General features: G+C 47.6%; 2 protein-coding genes across 2 annotated transcripts in view; one reads left to right on the forward strand and one right to left on the reverse strand.

Moving 5' to 3' along the window:
* The window catches only part of LOC135814757 (alcohol dehydrogenase class-3-like), a 15,032-nt gene extending 13,646 nt beyond the window's left edge, over positions 1 to 1,386 (forward strand). The window contains exons 13-14 of the mRNA XM_065327925.1: positions 464 to 529; positions 1,174 to 1,386. Of these exons, the coding sequence (XP_065183997.1) occupies positions 464 to 488 (25 nt within the window). The 3' untranslated portion in view covers positions 489 to 529; positions 1,174 to 1,386. The remainder of the gene's footprint in view (positions 1 to 463; positions 530 to 1,173) is intronic.
* Positions 1,326 to 27,500, reverse strand: part of LOC135814755 (MAM and LDL-receptor class A domain-containing protein 1-like) — a 65,257-nt gene continuing 39,082 nt past the window's right edge. The window contains exons 51-92 of the mRNA XM_065327922.1: positions 23,858 to 24,123; positions 23,449 to 23,542; positions 23,015 to 23,248; positions 22,410 to 22,718; positions 22,129 to 22,176; positions 21,635 to 21,886; positions 20,617 to 20,673; positions 20,131 to 20,277; positions 19,443 to 19,708; positions 19,043 to 19,127; positions 18,583 to 18,816; positions 18,171 to 18,215; positions 17,573 to 17,985; positions 17,236 to 17,320; positions 16,624 to 16,863; positions 16,074 to 16,244; positions 15,491 to 15,739; positions 14,981 to 15,154; positions 14,383 to 14,517; positions 13,921 to 14,061; positions 13,254 to 13,484; positions 12,769 to 12,939; positions 12,085 to 12,507; positions 11,182 to 11,325; positions 10,617 to 10,790; positions 10,217 to 10,369; positions 9,488 to 9,664; positions 9,066 to 9,197; positions 8,577 to 8,750; positions 8,007 to 8,156; positions 7,555 to 7,731; positions 7,112 to 7,303; positions 6,821 to 6,871; positions 6,641 to 6,670; positions 6,275 to 6,350; positions 5,924 to 5,982; positions 5,673 to 5,754; positions 5,160 to 5,251; positions 4,737 to 4,821; positions 4,331 to 4,400; positions 3,023 to 3,052; positions 1,326 to 1,842 (exon numbers count right to left, since the gene is read on the reverse strand). Of these exons, the coding sequence (XP_065183994.1) occupies positions 1,732 to 1,842; positions 3,023 to 3,052; positions 4,331 to 4,400; positions 4,737 to 4,821; positions 5,160 to 5,251; positions 5,673 to 5,754; positions 5,924 to 5,982; positions 6,275 to 6,350; positions 6,641 to 6,670; positions 6,821 to 6,871; positions 7,112 to 7,303; positions 7,555 to 7,731; positions 8,007 to 8,156; positions 8,577 to 8,750; positions 9,066 to 9,197; positions 9,488 to 9,664; positions 10,217 to 10,369; positions 10,617 to 10,790; positions 11,182 to 11,325; positions 12,085 to 12,507; positions 12,769 to 12,939; positions 13,254 to 13,484; positions 13,921 to 14,061; positions 14,383 to 14,517; positions 14,981 to 15,154; positions 15,491 to 15,739; positions 16,074 to 16,244; positions 16,624 to 16,863; positions 17,236 to 17,320; positions 17,573 to 17,985; positions 18,171 to 18,215; positions 18,583 to 18,816; positions 19,043 to 19,127; positions 19,443 to 19,708; positions 20,131 to 20,277; positions 20,617 to 20,673; positions 21,635 to 21,886; positions 22,129 to 22,176; positions 22,410 to 22,718; positions 23,015 to 23,248; positions 23,449 to 23,542; positions 23,858 to 24,123 (6,629 nt within the window). The 3' untranslated portion in view covers positions 1,326 to 1,731. The remainder of the gene's footprint in view (positions 1,843 to 3,022; positions 3,053 to 4,330; positions 4,401 to 4,736; positions 4,822 to 5,159; positions 5,252 to 5,672; positions 5,755 to 5,923; positions 5,983 to 6,274; positions 6,351 to 6,640; positions 6,671 to 6,820; positions 6,872 to 7,111; positions 7,304 to 7,554; positions 7,732 to 8,006; positions 8,157 to 8,576; positions 8,751 to 9,065; positions 9,198 to 9,487; positions 9,665 to 10,216; positions 10,370 to 10,616; positions 10,791 to 11,181; positions 11,326 to 12,084; positions 12,508 to 12,768; positions 12,940 to 13,253; positions 13,485 to 13,920; positions 14,062 to 14,382; positions 14,518 to 14,980; positions 15,155 to 15,490; positions 15,740 to 16,073; positions 16,245 to 16,623; positions 16,864 to 17,235; positions 17,321 to 17,572; positions 17,986 to 18,170; positions 18,216 to 18,582; positions 18,817 to 19,042; positions 19,128 to 19,442; positions 19,709 to 20,130; positions 20,278 to 20,616; positions 20,674 to 21,634; positions 21,887 to 22,128; positions 22,177 to 22,409; positions 22,719 to 23,014; positions 23,249 to 23,448; positions 23,543 to 23,857; positions 24,124 to 27,500) is intronic.

Genomic DNA, 27,500 nt, shown 5'->3' on the forward strand with positions numbered 1-27,500 from the left:
AAATTGGCCAAAAAGTGTGTGAAATGTATGTGCACAGATGCATTTCCACTGGCAAGCTAATCCCTCATTACGTCATCAGCGCTCGCTCGGCCGAAATTCAAAAGTCGTCTTCCTGCTCGACTCGATCGCTTCTGGAGACTCGTTCTTGTTCGAGGGGTCTTCTCTTTCACTTACCTTCGTCTTGGCATCGAAAACTCGGCGTCGAAAATGAAGCCGGAGTGCCCCTTTAACACACCAGCTGGCTCCATTCCAATGTGCTACTGTATGTCTAGGCTTAAAAAATTGTTATGGAATGCCATCTATACTACTTCATGTACAGGTACAAGTACATGTTTTTGCATTGTTAAATAATAAATATGCCCTGGTCTAATAACGATACGGCTCTGAGAACATGGCAAGTGTGATTCAGCTGAAGCCAGTGCTGCTTTCAACTATTGTCTCTGCCTTACTTCCCCTTCTCCAGCATCCGTGCTGTTGTCAACTGCTAAGAAACTCCCCCGGGTCAGCTGCGGCGGCGTCTTCCTCACTAGTGAGTTTCCCTAACAATGGCAGTTTTAGAATAACGGTTTGAAGACTCAACGTGCAGCCCTCTATAATAACTGTTAGTCTGTAAAATGGCGATCAACACACATCGAACATTACTGTAAGAGTTGAGAGTGTGCAGGGGCGTAGCACCCGCTACCACTGGTATGATCAACACACATCGAACATTACTGTAAGAGTTGAGAGTGAGGAGGGGCGTAGCACCCACTACCACTGGTATGACCATGGCCGTACCACTTTTCGAAAAGTGTGGTCCGTCTGGAAAGTGCAAGACCGTAATAAAAAAATCGGGACCCATCAGATCTTTGACTTTTGTTTACATTAATTTCGAGAAGAAAGGACCAAAAGTTGCAATGTTACCCGAAGTTGTCCAACACCGACAATTATAAGCAAGCTATTGGCGAGTCAACGCTTGCAACAGTTACCACAATAGGGACTGCTGTGGTACTGACATTCAGCGACCTGACGTTTAGCTCCATCACGTCTCGATACGTCTCGTCTCTTGCTTATTATAATTGTCGGTGTTGGACCGATAACATTTTAACTTTTTCTTGATTTAATCCCTTGGTCCAAGAGTACATTTATTTCATTTGTTTAAAAAGAATGTAATTTCTTGCTTTCTCTTTGTAGGTGCCCGGACCAAGTTTGCAACGAATCGGTACTTCGAAACTGGCTGGCATGGTTTTGATTGCTCGGAGAAAGCTGCTTTGTTTTTGCCTCTCGTCGTCTTTTTAGCTATTTTTTCACCCCCATTTTTAGTGTCTGGTACACACAACAAGAAATTTCAAAATTTTGCTGACTTTCTCAATTTACCGTGAGATTCATGGCGGTACTGCAGCATTATTAAGGTAGCAGCATGTTCTGTGTATGGCAGCAGCCACGTGACAATCCTGTTGTCATGACGATATCAAATAGTATACATATAAATTCATTACATGTGCCGGGGTGCAGTAAAACTCTGCAGAATAGCAAAATGCTAACAAAGAACGGACACTGAAAACTGTACAGGAGGCAATAGAATATAGCTAGCAGTAGGCAAACGCTATGCAAGAAGAAATGAATGATGTGGAGATAGCGAGAGACACTAGATCAAGTTTATTTTGACTCTTGTTGTAGTCTTTCCATGTTAATCTTTCCATGTTGGCTAGTAGGATGTGGAGCTAACAATGGGCGACGATAGCAGTGCAATTAGTAGTTGATTGCGCCCTCGCCACCTTCAGAGTACAGTGGATTAGAGATACCTGGTCGTGAATGGCCGCTTGGTCCACCGAGGGCCGACATGCCACGCAGACTGCCAGTCTAAGTAGCACAGGATTGAAGAGAGAGAGACATACGATCAGATGTGCAACTATTTTTAAAGGGGAAGTTAAGGCAAAAATTAAAATTTCACCAGTTGTAGTCTTCGGGGTGCTGAGTCGAATGGTCTTGGTCCGAGGAAGCTGAGACGCTCCCTTCCTGCTTGAATCCCAATCGAACTCGCGCACTTCCACCGAAACTGGGTGACTGCGCCCTACGAGATGGGGATTTGTATGCAAAATGTCACTAAAAGCGCCATTTCGTTCTTATAAAAGCACGGATGACCGCGATTGGCCCATATGTTGTAGTCTTTTGGACGCTGAGTCGACTGGTTTTGGTCCGAAAAGGCTGCGATGCAGCGTTCCTCCTTTATTCCCAATCGAACATGGTTGAACAAGCGGTCACGTGCTCCTGCGTACACCAGTCACCTGGTCACCGTGCCTGCAGGGTACAACTTACTAGCCTGTTTGACCTTTTTTGGGTGCAGTCCTGTCACTCGAGTTGAACTCGAGTTGAACCTTGGTGTGAAAGTTGTCGCCTGCTGGCGTGGTGACCAGGTGATTTGGGCACCCAGGAGCATGTGGCCGCTTGTTCAACCATGTTCGATTGGGAATAAAGGAGGAACGCTGCATCGCAGCCTTTTCGGACCAAAACCAGTCGACTCAGCGTCCAAAAGACTACAACATATGGGCCAATCGCAGTCATCCGTGCTTTTATAAGAACGAAATGGCGCTTTTAGTGACATTTTGCATACAAATCCCCATCTCGTAGGGCGCAGTCACCCAGTTTCGGTGGAAGTGCGCGAGTTCGATTGGGATTCAAGTAGGAAGGGAGCGTCTCAGCTTCCTCGGACCAAGACCATTCGACTCAGCACCCCGAAGACTACAACTGGTGAAATTTTAATTTTTGCCTTAACTTCCCCTTTAACTTATTTTAGTCGTGCAGAATTCAGTTTCCGACACTTTTACCTTCCACATTCCGAAAAAAAGAGAGAGAAAAAGGAGACGCATGCTAAGTATACTGCCTGCCTGTGTGACTGATTGTTCGACTGGGTGACTGACTGGGTGACTGGTTGACTGACTGTGTGAGTGTGGGACTGACTGTGTGAGTGTGTGATTGACTGTGTGACCAACTGGGCGAGTGTGTGGCTGTGTGTTGTTGAGATAAGGGAAGTTGCACTTACCGGTGTTTCCATGCCAGACGTCAAAGGTAGCTGTGGAACAGCACGGGGAAACAAGCACATGTGAATCAATTAGAACTTTTTGCCAGGTTAAGTTTTCCACCATTTTCTATCTAATACAACAACACCATAAGATTATAAGTGGAGGAGATTCATATTCTCAAGAGTCCCGTCTAACCCATATCAACAGGATCAGTGTAGCTGTTGTACACAAGGATTATGGTATTGAGTATGTTGCGTAAACAGGATTGGCACTACTGCAGTATTTTCAGCGTCTTTTAACCCTTTACCGGTCTACCATAAGCGAACCGATACTATAGTATCGGTACGTTTGGCCCTCATTTTTTTGGGGTCTTGTTGCTAGGAGACAGCTAAAATGGCGCTCTACGCGTAGCTGAGGTCCAAGGCTTTCTGACGATGTACAAAACAACCATGCTTACCATACAAATTTTTGCCGTATCGATCGACTGAAGTTTGTTGAAATTGGAAAAGACGACCATCCGCCATGCGTGCATTTCGAGAATGCGAGTGCATCTCTTGGGGCCGTGTTTGACAAGCGTTCTGAGAGCAGTAACACCACCAGTCCAGGCTGGATCTCCCGGGAGGTTTTGCAGTGTAGTGCTTTGAGAAAAAGAGCTCCGTTGAGTCCTGCTAGTTCAAAAATATGTCGTCCACGAATGAAGAAACAAAATTCTCCAAACAGAGAGGAAGCCTTCTTGCTGCCGACACGGCGACAGCGACTGTCACAAGGACTCTTCAGGTGCGATCAGCTGATTCGCCTGGCCGTGAGAATCACGGCATGCGTAAGCTCGCGCCTGAGTGCTCATCTGAGCGAGAGTGAATCTGACGCGAGCAGCCCTGAGATGAACAAACCGAGGCTGCGATATCGTGGAATGGGAATTGCTGCTGCTGGCGTATCGCCGATGGCGAGGTGTTGGTGGTCAATGGCGGTATTGTAGAGAGCCTACATTTCTTGTAAAGACGTAGCCCTTACCTGATTGTTTATCGTACGACTTCAGCTCCATCACGAACTTGGTATGCCCTTCGTGCTGTGATATTCGTGTATTTCATTCGCAATTGTATTTTCTCTCAACTTGAAGGGCTACCATGGGCCCTATCCTTGCCTGGACCTAGTCATTTTTGAATTTTCTGGACGCGTTCAGGCATACAGATTTTGAAAATATATGGTTTACCCATACCTACATCACACGGTTCTTGAGTTATTGCTGGTTGTGTGTACATGTATTTGCGTGACCACCCCTCACATACATTGAGTTAGACCGGCAAAGGGTTAAGAAAAAAAGTACTTACATCATCATTAAATCGCTCGAATCCAGAGCCATGTGGGGCGGGGCTGCGCGCATTTGGTTGGGGCTTGCGCCTGCATCGACAAGGGCAAAGGAAAATAGCAAAGCAAACGTGCATTGGCAAGATAATTATGTTTGGTAATGCTGCATGTCAACTGAGAGGAAGGCAAGTCAAGACAACAACGATGTAGATCTACATGTAGTAGGATACTTTTTTTCATTCATTTTGTGTCGGGTTAATTTTTTCACTGGTCATGTTTTGTTTGCCCGGAGAAGAGGCTTTCACATGCGTGAAAAACCCAAGGTTGTAGTCAGTTGTGGAACATGTACCGGTGACCAAGTGTGCGACACAGCAAATGAAACTTGCGACAGGATGAGTGTGTAGTGTTTGAGGAATGCCGCCGGCTTACCTAGAGACAACAAAGATGATGGCTAGAAGGGCTACGATCAGCACCAATCCGGCCAGGATGCCCACACCGACGAGAAGAGCAGTGTCTGTTGGGGAAGACAACACACGCAGGGAGATAGCACTTTGCATCAGACACATTGTCGAAAGGAAGAAGAAAAAAGATTCTGCTGTTGGTAGCAGGTTCAGTGATCACGTTGTGCGAGTATGCATTGCTATTGGCAAAGTAAACAGATCTGGACGAAGCATAGGTCCATTATCCGTGTATACAGTTGTGGCGGAAGCATAGGCTCGTTGCACGGGGGCTCGAGTAGGCATTGCTATTGTCGAAATTGCACGACAAACAGGTTCACTATCTGTGTAAAGAACAGTTATGTGGGCGAAGGATATGATTGTCTTGATTGCTGATACATGTATCTCAACTTACTGTTGGCAGTGGTGCCGCCTACGCCTGTCTGTGCCTCCGTGGGTGCTATGTCCTGGTCACGGCACAGTAGACCACCAAAACCAACAGGGCACCTTGGCAACAACAAACAAGAAAATGAATTATTAGTAACGGATATACAATACTGGCCAAGACACTTGAATCTGACTAGACTTCAGCAGTGATACTGTTACCCTGATGCAGAGGGCTATGTGGGTGTGGACAGGTGGGAGATAGGCATAACAGTATGGCAACTGTGCTCTGTGGTACTTGCGCTGCTGTTCTGCTCTCCTCCGTCAGTGATGTACTGTGCACTCAAGATTCCACCGGGACATGCTCAGCCATACAGTACACGGCATGCTCATTGAAGTACAACCCGGGGAGCAAGTCAGCGCCTGCACTAGCCCAGTGTTGAAAGGCATGGGGCTGCATAGCGCCCGACTCTAGTTGACTTGTGTGCAATGGAATTTCATTGAGCAGCAGCAGCATGTCTCGACTGCAGCATTGAGTACTTACTGGCAGTATGTTATTCCCGTGTTGGGGTTGTAGTTGCAGCGTCCGCCATTGCTGCAGGCCAGGGCTACTTGAGCGGCACAAGCTACACACGCGAAAGACAAGGTAGAAAAGAGATGGTATACACGAGGACGCTAAAGTAGAAGTTGGCAGAGGACAGTAGCGGCCATGTGGTGGTGCATGATAGCTGCGGTGTATCCTAGCAGAGCAACGAGGACTATTGGCCCAGTCAACGTATACCAGTAGATACTTACGTTGTTCTACTCCGGTTTCTTGATGTTGACAGTAAAGACCTGAGTAGCCAGGTTTGCAGCTGTGCAACAACAACAACAAAACAAAATGAAGAGAATGTGCTATTTTGCAGGCACACAAACTAATGTAAGACAATGATGAGATTTAACAAGATCGAAACAGCCAGCTGTCCGCAGATTGAGTAAGATGGTATGCTATGCGGCTTCTTTCGCCATGGCCAGGGCTCTAGGAAAGACTGTCCGGGGATAAGAGGAGAGTGAATGCCGTTGACGGCGGTGATGTTACTGTACTGAAGTCAAGTAGACAAGAAATTCGTGTTTCAACTTTTCAAGCGACGAGGAGCCCAGACTTACAAGCATATTGGAAGTCCATCGGCATCCAACTGACAGCTGGCACCATTCTGGCAGGAATCCAGCGCAGACGGACATTCTAAGAATGGAGAGCACAGCACAGCACAAAAATCCTTCTGAATATAGCAGCAATCTCCTAGAAATGGGTGCTGTAGTTTGTACGCCGCCCAATGGTCAAGTTACCGAGTCCCGAGTCAAGATTATGCCTTTGCCCAAAAAAACAAAGCCGGAAGAGATTGCCGGCCCTCACTGGACATCAGTGGTTTGAGTTGATTGCAACAGTATTAGCCATTCCTTGCTCTACCTGGGCAGGTACTACCCAGGAATCTAGCAATGAAAGTACATTGGATTGCTTTGGATTGCACTTACTTTGTCCTGCAAGCGACCTGGTTGTTGGGCCTGTAAGAGACACACAAAACGACATTCCAGTGATTCAGGCAAGGCGGTAGCTAGTAGCTACAATAACGTTAGTTACTTGACGACTAAGACTTGTATTGGGAAGGTACATGATTACTACAGCGAGGATAGAATGCTCCACTGTACGCTTACCTTCAGTCTGCACCGCAGTTGTTCCAGTTTGTTGTGTGGTTGCTGGAGCTTCTGAGAGAGCATACACAGAGGGAGAACAAGCAATGGTTATGTACATTGTAGCTCCTGAAAGATCAAATTCATGAGCCTGATCATAAATCCGTCGTCATGCACTGAGCCATGGTTGGTCAAGTAGGAACAGTTCAGCATATTCACAAGTAGAATGACACTGGTAGCCTGATAATGCTAGGATACCTAGACAACAGAATGCAAATACGAACCCAGCGTAAAGTGTGCTGGCTGTGAACTCACGTGTTGTGGTGGGAGGTACTGGAGTGCCAGTGAACACCTGCGTTGCCTGTGGTGTGGGAGTGGTGGCAGGGCAGTACAGCTCGTCGGATCCGTCACGGCAGTCGTACAGGTGGCCGTTGCAGCGAGCCGACTGCGTGATGCACTGGCCGCTGTGGCATCTCCACTGGTTGTAGCGACAGACAGCAGTCGTCACTACACATGGAATTGGCAGTGTGGGTTGGGAAGCAATGGACAAAATTAACACTTGCCATGCACTGCTTACCAGCTAAGTTAATGTGTCATACTGTACGGCAGCAAGCAAGGAACTGGCAATACCTGCACCAAGCCTATCTACTGTGACCCATGCCATTGTGAATGAGAAGAGGCAGCATTTGACAGTATGAGCGGTGTGATGAACAGGAATGCATAATACAAGCCAGTCGAGCATTGGTACATGTACTTACGGACGCAAGTTGGCTGCACGCCGCTCCACTGGCCGTTGATTTCACAAGTACGCACGGCCGAGCCCATAAGGACATAGGGAGATGTGCACACAAACGTGGTCGTGTTTGTGAACATCAAGCCGTTCACGGTCATTGAGCCCAGTGCCGGTGGTGACAGGACCTGACAGTCGGTTTGACCTGCACAAGCACAGAGTGCACAGAGCACAGGCATTCAGTGCATGCATTTTTGCGTATGTGTGTGTGGCTGAAAGGCGCAAATGCAGAGACGTTGGTTTTGAATACATTGTAGTACACGCATTGTGTAAAGGAAATTGATGCAAAGACTGCCTCGACACGGCCATGCAAAGTAATAAAATAGATACAGCAGTGAATAGTGGTCAACAGTAGCTCTACATGTTGCTTGTAATAGAAGTCATGGTACTACTATCAGTGCTGCTGCTGCTGGTGCTTACCTGGAGCTGGTGTGGCCTTGCCTGGGCAGTACTGTTCATCAGAGCCATCAGCACAGTCGTACCAAACACCGTCGCAGCGCTGTGATGGCAGGATACAGCCACTGGAACGCAGGCAGGACAGGTAGCCAGACTTGCACTGCAGTTGAATGGCTGGACACACGCACCCATACACACAACACACAAAGCAGTCAAGAGATGAAGAAAGTGTCTGCTCGGAACATCTTTCGTACAGTCAAGAGATATTAGTATATTTGGAGGAGGTGGTAGCCTAAAACAGGCTCGACAAAAGTTATCGGCTTATGCCAACAACTCAGTGTTCTGGTACCCCACCCTAACCATACACCTACAAGTATAACATATCCTAAGGACTCTGGCCGAGATGCCCGACTGGTCCTGGGTCCTGTGATTAGCACGATCTTCATTTGTGATGATGAAAAGTGGCAGGTAACACCCAGACTATTACATGCTCTGTAAATAGGAAAGATCAACGCCACCAGAATCTGCCTTCCTACAAGCCTGAAGCTTCTCTACACAAGAGGGATATATTGGCTCTCTTGAAATTCAACTTACGATTACATGAGGCAGCTGCCCCACTCCAGGAACCGTCAATCTGGCAGATGCGCACAATGCTTCCCTGCAGGTTGTATCCGGAATTGCAGCCGAAGACGACGCTGCCTCCAGCAGAATAGTTTGTGCCCTGGGAGTAGCCGTTGGTCGGTTTAGCTAGCGGTGTGCACACACCGGCTGTACAAGTCACATGCACGTACACAGGCACGCACACACACAGGCACGTACACACACACACACGCACACACACCACGCACACACAGGCACGCACTCACGCACACACAGGCACGCACACACACACACACACACACACACACACACACCATCAGGAAACCAATGCCAACAATTAACATCTGCCAGTGTGTGTACTTTGCGAGCACAACCTAAGGAAATCCAAGAAGAAGCTGGAGAAGCAATGGCCTTGTAATGTCCTTACTCCACAGTATGCATTCATTGTGATAAATGTCGATTTGATCACATGCTTCAACTTACGTCCAGTCGTGCCGCATTGATATTCGTCTGTGTTGTCTGGACACTCAAAGAAAACGCCATTGCAGAACTTGGATGAGGCCAGGCAGGTACCATCACGACATGGCTGGAAGCCACTCTTGCAAGGTGAGGCCACTGTGCACACAAACGTCAACAAAACAAAATCAGTAATAACGCAAATGTAGAGTATCACATCATTCACCTATACTCAGCAGGGGAAGAAACAACACTTTTGAAAAGAACATGCCAAATAAACATTTCTTGCAGCATGTACGCACAAAACACGGTTAGGGTCAAGGTTAGGGTTAGCACAACAAATGCACACAGTGCGCGAGCAGCACTGACTACATTGCAGTACAGTCTCGTACATGGTCCCAGTGTAGATCACAGAAGTCACAGCAAAAGACATCAGTAACGTTGCTTACATGTGCAGACAGGTGGTACACCATCCCACTTGCCACTCAGCTGGCAGGTGCGGGTGGCAGATCCCTGGAGAACGTATGGCTGGTAGCAGCCAAACGCAATCTGGCTGCCGTAGCTGGTCATGCTGGCTCCCTGGATGTAGCCATTTGGTGGAGTCTGCTGGGGCAGACAGTCTTGACCTATACACACAAGAAAGCAAATGAAAAAGAACACAAATATTTGTCTTTCAAAGATATTCATCCAGCATGTAACAGCTGAACAAAGACCACTTACGAGTTCAGTAAGAGAGGAAGCATGTCTTTTGGTACCAAGACTGTGGAAAGGAAATCACTAAAGACTGAGGGAGTTCCAATGAGCTCTCCAAAGACCGACGGCAGTTTTTATGCCACCAGCTGGTAAAGATTTGGTGGGGAAAAAGGTGTCATACGTAGCAGACCAACTGACACTTCACTGGTGCTGCATTAGCACCTTTCACAGCTGTAAACCGCCTTGCAGCTGAGCACACAGCCCTTCACTGAGCACACAGCCCATGTCACACTCCATAGGCTGTAGCCTGGCAGGCTGAGGTGTGAATACCTTCCATTGCATCCAGAACACCTAGCTTACACTCATACACATGCAAGCCATGCAGTGGGGCTGCATGCCTGTCAACAGTGTGTGACACATGCATGCACATTCAGCCGCGATGCAGGAGTCACAGAACTACTTCACACTCTACACGCTCGTCTTACCTGGTGCTGCAGTGCCGCGTGTGCTAGTGCAGTTGCTCTCGTCGGAGCCATCCGGGCAGTCATACCACACACCGTCGCAGACCTTAGTGGCCGAGATACAACCACCACTGCCACCGCACTTGAACTCGTGGTACTTGCAGGGAATATCAGGGACTGAAGATAAAAGAGAAAGAAAATGAACACATCCGTCAAGGGACAATTGTTAATGATACACTGCTACAAAAGCATGCTTTGTTTATCTTTGCACAGCAGTAGCAATTTAATATCATTCAAATAGATATTCAACACAATACTTGGCCTGCCAGCCTGATAGCATGATGCCGGCATGATAACATGATAACATGATAGGAGGTATTAGGAAGTATTAGGAACACATGACAGTAGCATTGTCACCGCTTACTTGAGCATGTAGCAGGAACGCCGCTCCACGTTCCGGAGACGTCGCAGTAGCGCACAACGCTGCCCTGGAGTACGTAGGGTGCGTTGCAGGCGAAGAAGAGACCAGTGCCGGGCGTGACACCTGTTCCGGTCACCTTGCCGTTCAAAGGCGCCGTCAGTGCTGTGCAGTTCTTACCTGCAGGGACCAGGCCAGGGCAGGGCAGGGCAGGGTAGGGCAGGGTAGGGCAGGGTAGGGCAGGGCAGAGCAGGGCAGGAGCATGATACGCAACATACCGGAATGATCACTTGCATAGCAATACAACACTAGCATAGAGTAATACCAAAATTGATACCGTATCATGATCATAACTTTAGCCCGACACACACCATGACCAGTTAGTTGCATGTATCGTCACCAGTAGTTAGTTTCTTGACCATTTAGACATCATTAATAATCAGGCATATGACTGGTGAAAGAGCATGTTATCAGCCATACAGAATACCATCAGTTGCACGGCTAAGAAAGGCTATCCCGTGTAATTTAGGCTATATGCGGTAACCATGGTTATGCACATGACTGTACGTACCAGTTGTGTTAGTGCTTCCACAGTAGAGCTCATCGGAGCCATCAGGACAGTCAAACTGTTTACCATCACACCAGGCTGACTTGGCAATGCACACAGTGCTACCGGCACAGCGCACCTGAGAGCTGGTACACGGCTGAATGACCTCTGTACATACACACGCACGCACGCACGTGCACGCACACATACACATACACACACACACACACACGCACACACACACACACACACACACACACACACACACACACACACACACACACACACACACACATGTCCAGAAGAAAGACAGACAGAGTCGCACACATTAGTTAGCAATGGTGTAGGTGACAAGGCATTGGTAACTGCATCCACACCCAATGTATCTCTCATTACAGTGAAACCTGTCTAAGATGACCGCTCAAGCGACCTTCAAAATGTGGTCTCTGTTACTGTGACTACAAGTAGGTGGTCTTCTTATCCAGTGCCATTTGACTGGAAATAGCATCCCTTGGTCCTGGTTTCAGTGGTCTTTTAGGACAGGTGGTCGCCTTATCCGAGTGGTCGCCTTGACAGGTTTTGCTGTAGTTCCATTCGTAAGTAAATTGTGCTCTATGCCACTTCCTTAATAAGTGAATTTTAAACTGAGTAACACAGGGAAAGGTTAGGACATTGTACCATCAAACATAACAGTTTTACCAAGTTGTCCTGAATATGGAGGTGCACAACAACTAAGCTATTTGATTGGGTACAGCTTGGATGGAACCCGTGTGTTCTGAAATTGGAGCCATTCTTTGTTGAGAGTTCGCTGGTGCTAAGGGAGGTTTTACCGTATTTAGCGCACGGATCGATCAGTGCAACACCACACTACAATTTTGTGGCTGTTCCCAGCGACACTTTGAAGGAGCGCAACACTTTACAACGTACTTGCACAATAGGAGTCGATGCCGTCGAAGAATCCATCAGCCTGGCATGTGCGCACTGTGGGTCCTTGCAGCACGTATGGCGGGAAGCATCCGAAACTGACCGAGTCACCGACAGCGGTGCCAGTTCCTTGCTGGTAGCCATTAGCAGGTGATCCGAGAGGCAAGCAGCCTGAGACGTTAGCCAATGCCAAGTCGAAGAATCCATTGGCCATGCGGTAGAAGTTGTTGTGGTTGTTGTCCCAGATGACGTTCATCCAGCCGGCTGCGGAGATGGTCGAGACGACTGTGCCTGGCAGACCACCGTTCTGGTTACCCCAGATCCAGTCCTGTCCCGGTACTACACGCGTGCCAACCTTGAACAAGTTGGCAATGACGACGGGCGACAGCTTGCTGTAGTCCTGGAATCGGGTGGCATTGGCCGGAACTGTGCACACAGTTTATCACATACATACACACGTACACACGCACACACACACACACACAAACACACACACACACACACACACACACACACACACATATGCATGCACACACACACACGCACAGCAATGCTTGGAATTTGCTTGCATTACATGACTTCAGAAAACCACTTCACTACTATAGTTCACTTCACTACTATAGTTCACTGCACTAGATCCACTGCTCAAGAACGAGGACATTCACACTTGTAGAAGGGATTACTTACGGACACAAGTTGGCTGAGAACCAGACCAGAAACCTCCGACACAGGTACGTTGTGCAATGCCCTGAAGGACATAGCCTGACTTGCAAGAGTACGTTCCTACATCGTTGTGGGCCAAGCCAGACGTGGTGACGAATCCATACAGGATGCTCTGCAGAGCTGGACAGTTGGTTCCTGAAGGAACAGGAGTGGAAAGCCAAGCAGTGCAGCACTTATCGCAACAGGACTACGGGAGAATGTACGGCTCTGCTTCTCAACTGCAAGTTATGACATGTTTTCAACATGTTGGTACATGTAGCCAGAACTGGAGACCCTGCCTTGATCAGCGTCAAGAGAACAAATCATCAGTTCATGTGTGTGACAAGACGACAGTGTACACACACCCATGGCAACACCATATTCACCATGGCAGCATCACATGCACCATGGCAACGCCACATTTACCATAGCAACACCATATTCACCATGGCAACACCGCACTCTCTCACCTTGCACCAGGTACAAGTCATACTTGCTCGAGTATCCCATGCGGTAAGAGAAGATACGTCCGGAATCCCACTGCACTTGTACGAGGTAGCTGGCTGTGAAGTTGGAGATGATGGTGCCGACGCCAAAGTCGTCCTGTGAGCCGTAGCTCCAGTCCTTTCCACGCACCACACGTGCACCGATGTGGAACAACTGTTGCAGCTTGGCAGCTGTGTAGGTGCTGTAGTCGGGCACTGTAGCAGGGGATCAGGACGCAAACAGTACAGAAGCATGCTTGTGAATGTCACCCTGAGCTCTGCAGTTGAGACCTAACAAGATGTGAAAGAGCTAGCTGTCCGGACATTCAATGTATACATGTATACGAGCATAATTAGAAGATATCTATTATGTTCACGTACACTGCAGTCTGTACTCTTTCTGACTCTTCAACAATATATTCAAGAGAACATATCTACATATAAACGGAGTTAAAAAACACTTTTTCATCCTCTTATTACTGTGTGTATAAACCTAACACCTTTGACAGAAGACATGCATATCAAGACATGCATATCAAGACATGCATATCAAGACATGCATATCACTGTCAAACAACCAGGGTCAAAAGTATGCAGCATTCCAGTTCATGCTCGCATCCACTAGTCAACGCCACAATCGAGGAGCACGTACGCGACTGAGCAGTGGTGTTGGTGCAGCCAATCTCGTCGCTGCCGTCCACGCAGTCCCACCAGTTGCCGTCGCAGTTCTGCGCCTTGGGAATGCAGGCGCCGGTGGCACAAGCGAACTGTGCAGCCGTGCAGTTGTTACTAGCTGCACAGTCAAACAGAGAGAGCGAGAGAGATGGCCAAGGCAAAGCACAGTCAAACACAGAGAGAGATGGCCAGGGCAAAGCACAGTCAAACACAGAGAGAGATGGCCAGGGCAAAGCACGTTCATCACCATAAGACACACAGGCTAAGACAGGCTCAGCGAGCATGACAACCTGAAACATGAACTGCAATGGAACTGACAGCAGTAGTTAGCCGTCAACACAATCTGAATGAAATGCATGTACAGACAAATGGACAATGACACTCAACCTTTCTAGACTGATTGGAAGAAGAAAGTTTGCATAGGCTCTGAACAACGTACCGGCGGTTGGCAAAATAATCGAGCAGTACTTCTCATCAGAACCGTCAGAGCAGTCTGTGTGGAGACCGTCGCAATGGCCGGCCTTGGGAATGCAGGTGCCGTCATCGCACTGCCATTGGGAGGCCTTGCATGCAGCTGTGTACGTAAACACACACACACACACACACACACACACACACACACACACACACACACACACACACACACACAGGCGCATGTACATACAAAGATAAACAAGAAGCAACTTGAAAAGTGTGCACAGAGAAGTGCATGCAGAACAGCCATCAGCAAGAGATCTTGACGGTGATAAGAGTGTAGTAGTTGCATTAGTCCAGCTACTCCTGCTCCTGTATGTATCTACGGACGACTTCTAGGCAACACTGTATGGAAAGAACTGTGTGTCAGTAGCTAAGCACACTCAATGTCCGGAATTTGCTCATCAAGCATTACACAGACCAAGCATTACACAGACACGCCAGGGTATGTGTGCTAGTGCCCGTATTGCTCGTCACCACTGTCAAACAAAGCCCTTTTGGCCGTTGGTTCACCTGTCCAGCTGCCAGGGCTGTACACAACTGTCCAGCACGTGCCCACTCACCTGAGCAGACGGCCGTGAGGCCAGACCAGAGACCAGGCGCCTGGCAGGTACGGCTGATGGATCCTTGCAGGGCGTAGCCAGTGCGGCATGTGACCGTCACCTTCTCACCAAACTTGCCGGTGTTGGCGGTGATTGAACCATCAACAGGTGCCTTCAGGACTGGGCAGCTGGATGCTGAAGTGCATGAAGCAGAGGAAAATTAGAAAACACGGTTCCGACTTTGGTGCTTAGTACTGCCTACAGTTTATGTAGCGCCGCTTCACTTTCAGCCGACGACTTAGACGTGACGTGTAAAGGAATCCATCCATCTATGCACAGCAACTGCACTAAGCCAACATGCACATGACCGTACGCTGCGGAGCATTGCACACAACCGAGACTGAACTCCAGATCACTCACCTACGCCCATAGCCACATGCAAGCCCAAACCTACTAGAGACAGTGTGCGCACGTATGCACATGCATGGGAATGTGCAAGGGCATGCAGTACTGCGGCCCTGATCTGCTTACCGGCGTAGAGTTGCACCTCAAACGTGCCAGCACCGACCTGATATTCATAGAAGACTGCCTTGGCGTAGTCCCAGGCAACCTGGATATGGTTAGGCTTGACGTAGGCACCAAGTCCCTGGATAATGGTGCCAGGGCCACTCTTGTCCTGTGTTCCAAATACCCAGTTAGGTCCTCGTACAACACGGGCGCCGGTAGTGAAGATGGCAGCAAGCTCTGCAGCTGTGTACTTGGAGTAGTCAGCCGATGTTTCTGAAAGAGTCAAGGTGGAGAGGAAAGGAGGGGAATGAGTGAGTGAGTGTGAGACAGTGAGTAGGATCCCTTACCCTAGCCTAACACATCAAAAGGGCCTGTAACTCACACTCGACAAATTGTACTCATGCCTCAGTCTCAGAGAGAGCCCTTGAGTCTTTGTTGTCAATCCGTACCACACGGTAGAGTACTGCAGTTAGACTGTAGCATTAGACCATAGCAGTTACCGGTAGTAGCATATTGCAGTACTAGACTGTAGCTTCAGACTGTAGCATTAGACCATAGCAGTTAGTATCAGACAGTAGCATCAGACCATAGCAGTTGATTGACTTACTGACACAGGCCGTGGCGCCGTTAGTCCAGCTGCCCATGCTAGTGCACGTCCTCGTTGCCGGACCACTCAGAGTGTAGCCAGCTTGGCAGGTGAGAGTGACCGTGTCATGAATGTTGTAGCCACCAGTCAGGCTGCCGTATGTGGGTGGTGAGAGTGGGTTGCAACTTACAACTGAGCACAGGAGGAATAGGACAAAACAAAATCATCCCTTTATACTCCAGTAGAGGGCAATAAGCGAGCAATGTTTGCACAAGGAGCATTTACAGGAGATATACGCCCCCCCCCCCCCCTCTCTCTCTCCCTCTCTCTCTCTCTCTCTCTCTCTCTCTCTCTCTCTCTCTCTCTCTCTCTCTCTCTCTCATGTACACAGACACATGCATACAGGCACAGACACAGACACACAACCACACACCATTCCATTCCATTGCATGTACACCTCCAACACGACAAATGCACAAGCGTATGTACTCGTACATAAGCTGGCTGTATAGTAGTCAACAAGCAGCTCAGCACACGTTGCACACTACAGCCATGCGGACTGCCAACATACCTGGAGCTAGGTAGAGGTCGTACATGCCACTGGCACCCATGCGATAGCTGCCCTTCTTGCCTGCATCCCAGGTGACCTGCATGTAACCGTTGCTGCTGAGGGCGCTGGTCACTGTACCGGTACCACCCTTACCGCCATCGTCACTGCCCCAGGACCAGTCCTTGCCGCGAATGACACGGGTGCCGATGGGGAATGTTGACATGATGCGCGCTGGGCTGTAGGCCGAGTAGTCGGGGTACACTGCAAGAAGAAACGAGGATCAGAGCAGCAGCGAGTGACAGTGTCGTGGCAGCTGGGTGTAAGTGGTGCTCAAACAGCCCATTCGGTCCGCAATTCTCTCAATTCTGTGCTGTTATAGTATACATGTACATGTGTATGGCAACGGACATCTATTCCAACTCACAGTGTGACAATATATACATGTATGTCATGTATGTCATGATAGCCTCCAAGAAAAATCCAATGCCAACAGCTGCAGGGCTGCGCAGTGAAATCTGGCCATCATGAGTCAGCTAGTGCAGGGCCACTGACATAGGTACGTGTGATCTAAGTTGTTCCCAAGTATGTGTGCATCAGAATGTGCTACCCTCGTACTCAGCCCCGAACTCATACCTGGACAGCATCCAGCTTCGAATGTCAGGTCGTCAATGGCAATGTCTCCCTGGAAACTTGGTCCAACGTAGCCGATGAACAAGAGCTGATAGCACAAACACCAGACAGGATGAGGTCAGTCGGCGATATGCAAGAATAAGGAGCATATGGGTAGAACACACACCAAACCCACTGCCTTTCAGATCAGTATTGAGAGCAGTGGAAGCCGCCTACTATGTTAGTATGGAGAAAGCGAAACGGGCGAGAGCACAGTCAAGCAGTGTAACTTGGTTACAGGATTAGCCATAGGATTAGTCAACTAAACCTGGCAGTCAAGCCAGCCACTACGCATACTCACTCTGTATGCAGTTGAGACACTGGCAAGTGAGAGAGTTCGCCTCATCCACACATCGCCATGATCTCCGGGAACCACCAGCAGGGACGTGTTGCCGGCGTTGGTGATCAGCCAGATTTCCAGCCTGTCAATGTCCACACCGTACATGTGAATCCAGATGGATGCCGAGCAGCCGGCGCGTGGTGGTGGGTTGAATGCCGGAGAGAGCATGATGGCACGGTCACCAATCACACGTGGGAACGAAGTCTCAATGAACATGTAGCTACCAGCCGGAGTGCCCAGAGTGTGGTCGATGGAAGGTCCTGTACCGAAGGACGAAGTCCCGGACCGGCCACGCGACCAGTCAAAGTCATCGTCGCCGGACTGTGACTGAACGAATCCATCCGTGCCATCTTCAAAGTCGTATGTGACACAGCCTGAACGCAAGACGCCAAAGCATGGTGAACAGCTACTGTCAGGTGATTGGTGATTACCGCAGCATTTGGAAACGCTCCTCATTCTAGTAACACTACATGGCCAAGACTGTAGAATCATGCTCCTAGGAGCCAACGCATACCATCACACACAATATTATACAGCATGACAATACTCTGTTCCTTACCTGGAGCAGCCGTTGCAGCTGTTGGTGGTAGAGTGTATGTCAAGTCTGTACCAGAAACACACCGCAGCAGATGATACACCAGCTTGTAAAATGGCTAACCTCATACCATTGCAACACCATCCCAACTATTGTTTCATGTGCATGCATGTCTACTTCTTTGTTGTCAGTTACCTGGACTCTGTGTCAATAGAAAGTGTGAGCATATACTGTAGTACAAGGACACCAGTGGTATGCCGGTGGAAGACACCAATGTAATGAGTGCTAACCACAGAGCAGTGATCAAGTACTTGACAGAGCTACAGAGCAACTAGGCGTTCTGCATGTGTGTAAACCCGAGTCTGGAACCAAGGCCTACACTCCAGCCAGTGCAGGCTATGTGCAGACCGAAGCACGGAGTGTGAATGCGACTTACCGATGACGCGATACAGGTCATACATGGAGAGAGCTCCCATTCGATAGCTGAACGAGTTGCCGTTGTCCCACCTGACCTGCAGGTAGCCACCGCTGGTCAGGTTGGCTGTGACTGTTCCTTGACCGAAGGAGTCCTGGCTACCCCACTGCCAGTCCTTGCCGCGAACAACACGTGTGCCCACAGCAAAGAGCCCTGCTAGCTGAGCCTGGCCATAGATACTGTAATCGGGGGAAGCTGCAGGTGACGAGTAAGTGAAGACAGTACACAAGATACAGAAGGCATCAGGCATCAGCTACAGTGTCACGACCTATGTCAGACAGACCACATTACCACTGAAGTTAGTTGACCCTAAAACGATAATACGGGCCACGCAGAAAGAAACCTGTCCCATCCGACAGGCATTGCCTTGAGCATGTACGCTATTATGCAGTTTGGTGAATGTGAATTCTTGCCGACGTACCTCCACAGCATCCAATACCAAAGGAAACGTCGTCGATGGAAATATCACCAGTGAAGCTAGTGCCAGCAATTCCCTCAAACACAAGCTGTAGAACACACATCGACACACAATGCAGGTATAATCTTCAATGCAATCGTACACACACACACACACACACACACACACACACACACACACACGCACGCGTGCACACACACACACACACGCACGCACACACACATAATTGTGCACACTGTAATGATTATAACTAATAATACTCTGGGAAATGTACTGTGAAGTTTGGCATGCCTCTGGACAGTGTGGATATCTGCTGTTTATGATGTGAAAATGGTAAAGTTGTATGTTCACCTCCACTCATCCCAAAGTTGACAGCAAAACAAACAACCAGTGCTAGGCCTACCTGGAATGTGCCACTAGTCTTGCCAATAGCGAACTGTGCCTGGTACCACGTGTCACCCTGATCACCCTTCTTTGTCCAGGCAAGCAGTGACGTGCCATTGCTCAACTTGATGTAGACATTCAGTGTGCCGATGGTTGCACCGTACATGTGGTACCAGAAAGTGGCCTGGCAGATACTTCCTGGAGGCGACGGGTAGGCTGGGGAGATCAGGCGAGCCTCGTCTCCAGCGCTGGCTGGGGAAGATGTCTCCAGGTACACGTACTGACCTGCAGTGAACCAATTGCATTTAACAAACCGGCCAGCGGTCACAAGGTACACATTGTTTGCATTACTGACAACAGTACAATTGTGTAGTGGCCACTGTAATAAGAGATCGCTCACCCGAGACCCCATACCGTACTTGAACAAGCATTCTGACCTGTCTACGAAGACTGGTCTTCTATGCACCATGAGATATGTGCTAATGCGCGCCACACTCAGTGGATTCCTTCCTGGTGATAAGAAACAACCTCAATTCTTCCCATAGAGTTTGTACTAATTGAGTAACTTGGAAGGGTTTCTGCTTAACTTTATGACAAGAAGTAACATGGCGTTGGCAGAGAAAGAGAGAGAGAGAGAGAGAGAAAGAGAGAGAGAGAGAGAGAGAGAGAGACCGTCATCATACAGCACAAGAATTGCAGGATCTTACCAAGGGAATTTCCCAGAGTGTGGTCCACCGACGGACCGGTAGCAAATGATCCTGTATTACCTCTGTTCAAACCCCAGTCAATGTCATTGCTGGCATCGTTCGTGTAGCCCATCAGGCCACTCTCAAATGTTGTGCGAGGACGGCATGCTGTGAAAAACACAGAAAGCAAGCGCAGAGTAAGATCGTACCCAAAGCAGTGGTCCTCAATTCATGCATGTTACAGTGAACTTCTTCCTGGCATTTGTGCATGCTGTATTCCTATGCACTGCACACGGCTCTCTACATTGAGATAAATCGTTATCAAGAGTGATTGAAAAGCTCATCACACCCTGGTTCTAAGATTTGCGCAGCATGAATCATCACCCCTTGTGTAGTGCTCTCTCCAGCACATGCACGCTGCACACCAAGTCGTCATGCTTACTGTACACGCTTTCAATGTTCATGCACTCAATGTGTGGAGGAGAACACCATCGCTATGGGACTCACCAGGAGTAGGTGTCGGCTGTGTGGTGACGACTGGTGGAGTTGGTGGGCTTGTAAGATCTGCAACACAATACACACAGACATGCACACAAGCAAGCATATACACATGCACACACACACACAGGCAAACACACACACACACACACACACACACACACACACACACACACACACACAGAGGCATACAGGCACACATGCTAAGTTAATCATAAGTAGATTTTAGCATAGCACTATTCATGAACAAGTAATGGTACAGCGGCATGCAGTGAACAAGTAAATGTGAGAATTGACCTAATAACGTATTATTAAAATCACTGAAGTCATCCTAGCACAGCATGATTTATCCTAGTCACCAGGAATTCTTACATGATTTATCCGGCCTAGTCAACAGGAATTCTTACATTATTTATCCTAGTCACCAGGAATTCTTACATGATTTATCCTAGTCACCAGGAATTCTTACATGATTTATCCTAGTCACCAGGAATTCTTACATGATTTATCCTAGTCACCAGGAATTCTTACATGATTTATCCTAGTCACTAGGAATTCTTACATGATTTATCCTAGTCACCAGGAATTCTTACATGATTTATCCTAGTCACCAGGAATTCTTACATGATTTATCCTAGTCACCAGGAATTCTTACATGATTTATCCTAGTCACCAGGAATTCTTACATGATTTATCCTAGTCACCAGGAATTCTTACATGATTTATGCTAGTCACTAGGAATTCTTACATGATTTATCCTAGTCAACAGGAATTCTTACATGATTTATCCTAGTCACCAGGAATTCTTACATGATTTATCCTAGTCACCAGGAATTCTTACATGATTTATCCTAGTCACTAGGAATTCTTACATGATTTATCCTAGTCACCAGGAATTCTTACATGATTTATCCTAGTCACCAGGAATTCTTACATGATTTATCCTAGTCAACAGGAATTCTTACATGATTTATCCTAGTCACCAGGAATTCTTACATGATTTATCCTAGTCAACAGGAATTCTTACCGACAAGACGGTACAGGTCGTACGCATTGGCATAGCCCATGCGATAGAAGCCTACGAATCCGTTGGCCCAGGTGACCTGAACGTAGCCCTGTGCGTCCAGTGCAATGCTGACATTACCCACCATGGTGGGACTGACGTCCAGGTCGCCCCACTTCCAGTCTCGACCACGCGTGACTAGAGTGCCTACGGGGAAGAGGAGCTGCAGCTGAGCAATGCTGAAGGCGCCATAGTTGATAGGTGCGGATGGCGTGGCTGCGAACAGAAAGGAAAAGAGAGCAAGGGATCGTACATTCCATTGCCTTATTTCTATTTGTACATGTACATGCAAGTCGAGTGCTTAATTAAGCAGCCAATCGTAGTGACAGGTATGGCCCTGCTCGTGGTAGAGCACATTTATGCACTAGCCGCATATTCGGGGTTTTTTTTTCAACTGGTACCCGAGACCTATCGGAACATGCATTAAACGTGGAATAGGCAGAGGTACTGCGGCTTACGTGGTGCAGTAGTGATGAAGGGTCCTGTCACTGAAGGCAAGCCGATATCTAGAAGAACAGCAGACAAGCATAGACGGGGAGAGTCACAAACTGGCAAGCCTAATGAAAGAGCAAAACATTCTTGCTACAATGCAACAAAAATCATCATACATTCCGCAATATCCCAAGAAAGACGGCTGAACAGCACAGGTAATACTCCTATGGAGCAGCACAATAACAAGGTCAAAAGCAACCGGTTGACAAGCACACAGTCCCTTCAGGACTACATTGATTGAGCATACCTTGAACACGAGCCAGGTCATAGGAGCCGGCACCCATTCGGTATGAGTACACATTTCCGTTATCCCACTTGACCTGCACCAGGGCTGGTGCCGATGAAGATGTGGGCAAGACAAACTTCTGCACGGTACCACGGCCAGTCGGACCGCCGTCCTGGAAGGAATACTGCCAGTCTCGACCGCGCAGGACACGTGTGCCAGCACCGAACATGATTGCCAGCTGAGGAATGGACAGTAGCGCGTAGTTGGGAGTTGGTGGTGTAGTGGGCTGGGGGGATGTGGGAGCAAATGTCACCGCTCCTGTCAGCAGATCTGCATGTAAGGCCAGCAAAAAAGTACACATTGGATGCTTAGAACCGCGGCACTGCAACCCTGCAGCCATGAGGGTAATGTGGTGTGTGCGTGTGTGTGTGGGGGGGGGGGGGGGGGCTGGCATAGATTATACAGTCTTGCTGAATGCATCCACGTTCCCCCAGTGTGGGGACTGAAAGTCTGAAACGGTCACCATTGTGCCCTGCTATCCACATCCAATGATACAGTGCATTCCGTGAATCCAATAAGCACTCGAAAGATACTGCAGACATTTCCCGCACACTCCAGCTACTCACCAGCCAGTCTGTACAGCTCATAGAGTCCGTTAGCACCCATAGCATATGTATAGGATACTGAACTTGTGCCCCATGCGACCTTCACATAGCCGGCCGACCATGCGGTCGTGACGTTACCAACACCGCTGCTTCCCGGGTGAGAGTAGACGAAGTCCTTGCCACGAACGACGCGTGTGCCAATAGGGAACAGACCGATCATCTGAGCGTCGGAGTACACAGAATAGATTGGCGGCTCTGGAGCAAAAAGAAAAGAAAGAAAAGAGAGAACGCACGTCAGTGGGTAACATCGGCCTAACCACGTGTCTTTGGTCTCATCACATGTAGACTAGAGAGTAGAGTCTTCCCACAGTTCAACATTTATAAAGGACATAGTAATCTGACTGTGAAGGAATATAGCATAGGTTGGTACACTGGAGAACTGTCACATGACTTACTGACTGCATTGTTGCAGCATCCGGTGCTGTAGATGATGTCATCAATAGCCATGTAACCCAGTGAGCCGGTGTTGAGTGTTCCGGTGACCTCCAGCTGTGTGTTGCCGCACGGTCAGTGCAGTAGGGACACAAACAAAGCGAGCAAGTTGCAAACAGGGAAAGAGTGTGGACAATGCCCTTCTGATTGCTGGCATCAAGTTACCCCCCCCCCCTCCCTTTCTCACACATGCACTAACACACATGTACATGTCTGGATCTAAAAACAAAACTATATTGTTTTTTATCCAAACTAATGTACATGTACAAGTGACACATGTCGTGGCCTCCAACGTGAGATGCTATGTGAGATGCTACATGACCTGGAGCTGTTCTGCAGTGCTCGCTTACTGAAACGGATTGCAGACCTTACCTGGAAGTGGCCAGCGGACATTGGAACAGCGATGGTGACTGAGCGCCAGACGTTGCCAAGATTTCCAAGGAAGGTGCGGCCAGCAACCACCGGACCACCTGCCTGGCGCACGTTGACCGCCATCTTGGAGATGGAGACGCCAAACATGTTGTAGAAGAGCGTGACTGAACAGCTGGGACTGGTTGGCGCGGAGAGGATGGGACCGCTGAGGGTCACGGTGCTACCACTGGCATGTGTCGCTGATGAGTCAACATATGCAAAGTAGCCTGGAGAATAACACAGACGGCGAAGAATAGGGTATTTAGGAGAGAGTTTAAAAGAAATGATCACCAAACTACTTTTAATTTAGAGAAAGAGAAGAAGCAAATTGTCACGAGCTATGAGTAACAACAACACCCCAATTCAACCAGATAGTGACAACACCCCAATTCAACCAGATAGTGACAACACCCCAATTCAACCAGATAGTGACAACACCCCAATTCAACCAGATAGTAACAACACCCCAATTCAACCAGATAGTAACAACACCCCAATTCAACCAGATAGTAACAACACCCCAATTCAACCAGATAGTGACAACACCCCAATTCAACCAGATAGTAACAACACCCCAATTCAACCAGATAGTAACAACACCCCAATTCAACCAGATAGTAACAACACCCCAATTCAACCAGATAGTAACAACACCCCAATTCAACCAGATAGTAACAACACCCCAATTCAACCAGATAGTAACAACACCCCAATTCAACCAGATAGTAACAACACCCCAATTCAACCAGATAGTGACAACACCCCAATTCAACCAGATAGTAACAACACCCCAATTCAACCAGATAGTAACAACACCCCAATTCAACCAGATAGTGACAACACCCCAATTCAACCAGATAGTAACAACACCCCAATTCAACCAGATAGTAACAACACCCCAATTCAACCAGATAGTAACAACACCCCAATTCAACCAGATAGTAACAACACCCCAATTCAACCAGATAGTAACAACACCCCAATTCAACCAGATAGTAACAACACCCCAATTCAACCAGATAGTAACAACACCCCAATTCAACCAGATAGTAACAACACCCCAATTCAACCAGATAGTAACAACACCCCAATTCAACCAGATAGTAACAACACCCCAATTCAACCAGATAGTGACAACACCCCAATTCAACCAGATAGTGACAACACCCCAATTCAACCAGATAGTAACAACACCCCAATTCAACCAGATAGTAACAACACCCCAATTCAACCAGATAGTAACAACACCCCAATTCAACCAGATAGTAACAACACCCCAATTCAACCAGATAGTGACAACACCCCAATTCAACCAGATAGTAACAACACCCCAATTCAACCAGATAGTGACAACACCCCAATTCAACCAGATAGTAACAACACCCCAATTCAACCAGATAGTAACAACACCCCAATTCAACCAGATAGTAACAACACCCCAATTCAACCAGATAGTAACAACACCCCAATTCAACCAGATAGTAACAACACCCCAATTCAACCAGATAGTAACAACACCCCAATTCAACCAGATAGTAACAACACCCCAATTCAACCAGATAGTAACAACACCCCAATTCAACCAGATAGTAACAACACCCCAATTCAACCAGATAGTAACAACACCCCAATTCAACCAGATAGTAACAACACCCCAATTCAACCAGATAGTGACAACACCCCAATTCAACCAGATAGTAACAACAACACCCCAATTCAACCAGATAGTAACAACACCCCAATTCAACCAGATAGTAACAACACCCCAATTCAACCAGATAGTAACAACACCCCAATTCAACCAGATAGTAACAACACCCCAATTCAACCAGATAGTAACAACACCCCAATTCAACCAGATAGTGACAACACCCCAATTCAACCAGATAGTAACAACAACACCCCAATTCAACCAGATAGTAACAACACCCCAATTCAACCAGATAGTAACAACACCCCAATTCAACCAGATAGTAACAACACCCCAATTCAACCAGATAGTAACAACACCCCAATTCAACCAGATAGTAACAACACCCCAATTCAACCAGATAGTAACAACACCCCAATTCAACCAGATAGTAACAACACCCCAATTCAACCAGATAGTAACAACACCCCAATTCAACCAGATAGTAACAACACCCCAATTCAACCAGATAGTAACAACACCCCAATTCAACCAGATAGTAACAACACCCCAATTCAACCAGATAGTAACAACACCCCAATTCAACCAGATAGTAACAACACCCCAATTCAACCAGATAGTAACAACACCCCAATTCAACCAGATAGTAACAACACCCCAATTCAACCAGATAGTAACAACACCCCAATTCAACCAGATAGTGACAACACCCCAATTCAACCAGATAGTAACAACACCCCAATTCAACCAGATAGTAACAACACCCCAATTCAACCAGATAGTAACAACACCCCAATTCAACCAGATAGTAACAACACCCCAATTCAACCAGATAGTAACAACACCCCAATTCAACCAGATAGTAACAACACCCCAATTCAACCAGATAGTGACAACACCCCAATTCAACCAGATAGTAACAACAACACCCCAATTCAACCAGATAGTAACAACACCCCAATTCAACCAGATAGTAACAACACCCCAATTCAACCAGATAGTAACAACACCCCAATTCAACCAGATAGTAACAACACCCCAATTCAACCAGATAGTAACAACACCCCAATTCAACCAGATAGTAACAACACCCCAATTCAACCAGATAGTAACAACACCCCAATTCAACCAGATAGTAACAACACCTCAATTCAACCAGATAGTGACAACACCCCAATTCAACCAGATAGTGACAACACCCCAATTCAACCAGATAGTAACAACACCCCAATTCAACCAGATAGTAACAACACCCCAATTCAACCAGATAGTAACAACACCCCAATTCAACCAGATAGTAACAACACCCCAATTCAACCAGATAGTGACAACACCCCAATTCAACCAGATAGTGACAACACCCCAATTCAACCAGATAGTAACAACACCCCAATTCAACCAGATAGTAACAACACCCCAATTCAACCAGATAGTAACAACACCCCAATTCAACCAGATAGTAACAACACCCCAATTCAACCAGATAGTGACAACACCCCAATTCAACCAGATAGTAACAACACCCCAATTCAACCAGATAGTAACAACACCCCAATTCAACCAGATAGTAACAACACCCCAATTCAACCAGATAGTAACAACACCCCAATTCAACCAGATAGTAACAACACCCCAATTCAACCAGATAGTAACAACACCCCAATTCAACCAGATAGTAACAACACCCCAATTCAACCAGATAGTAACAACACCCCAATTCAACCAGATAGTAACAACACCCCAATTCAACCAGATAGTAACAACACCCCAATTCAACCAGATAGTAACAACACCCCAATTCAACCAGATAGTGACAACACCCCAATTCAACCAGATAGTGACAACACCCCAATTCAACCAGATAGTAACAACACCCCAATTCAACCAGATAGTAACAACACCCCAATTCAACCAGATAGTAACAACACCCCAATTCAACCAGATAGTAACAAC

This window comes from Sycon ciliatum, chromosome 4 (genome assembly GCF_964019385.1).
Source record: "Sycon ciliatum chromosome 4, ocSycCili1.1, whole genome shotgun sequence".
Taxonomy (NCBI): domain Eukaryota; kingdom Metazoa; phylum Porifera; class Calcarea; order Leucosolenida; family Sycettidae; genus Sycon; species Sycon ciliatum.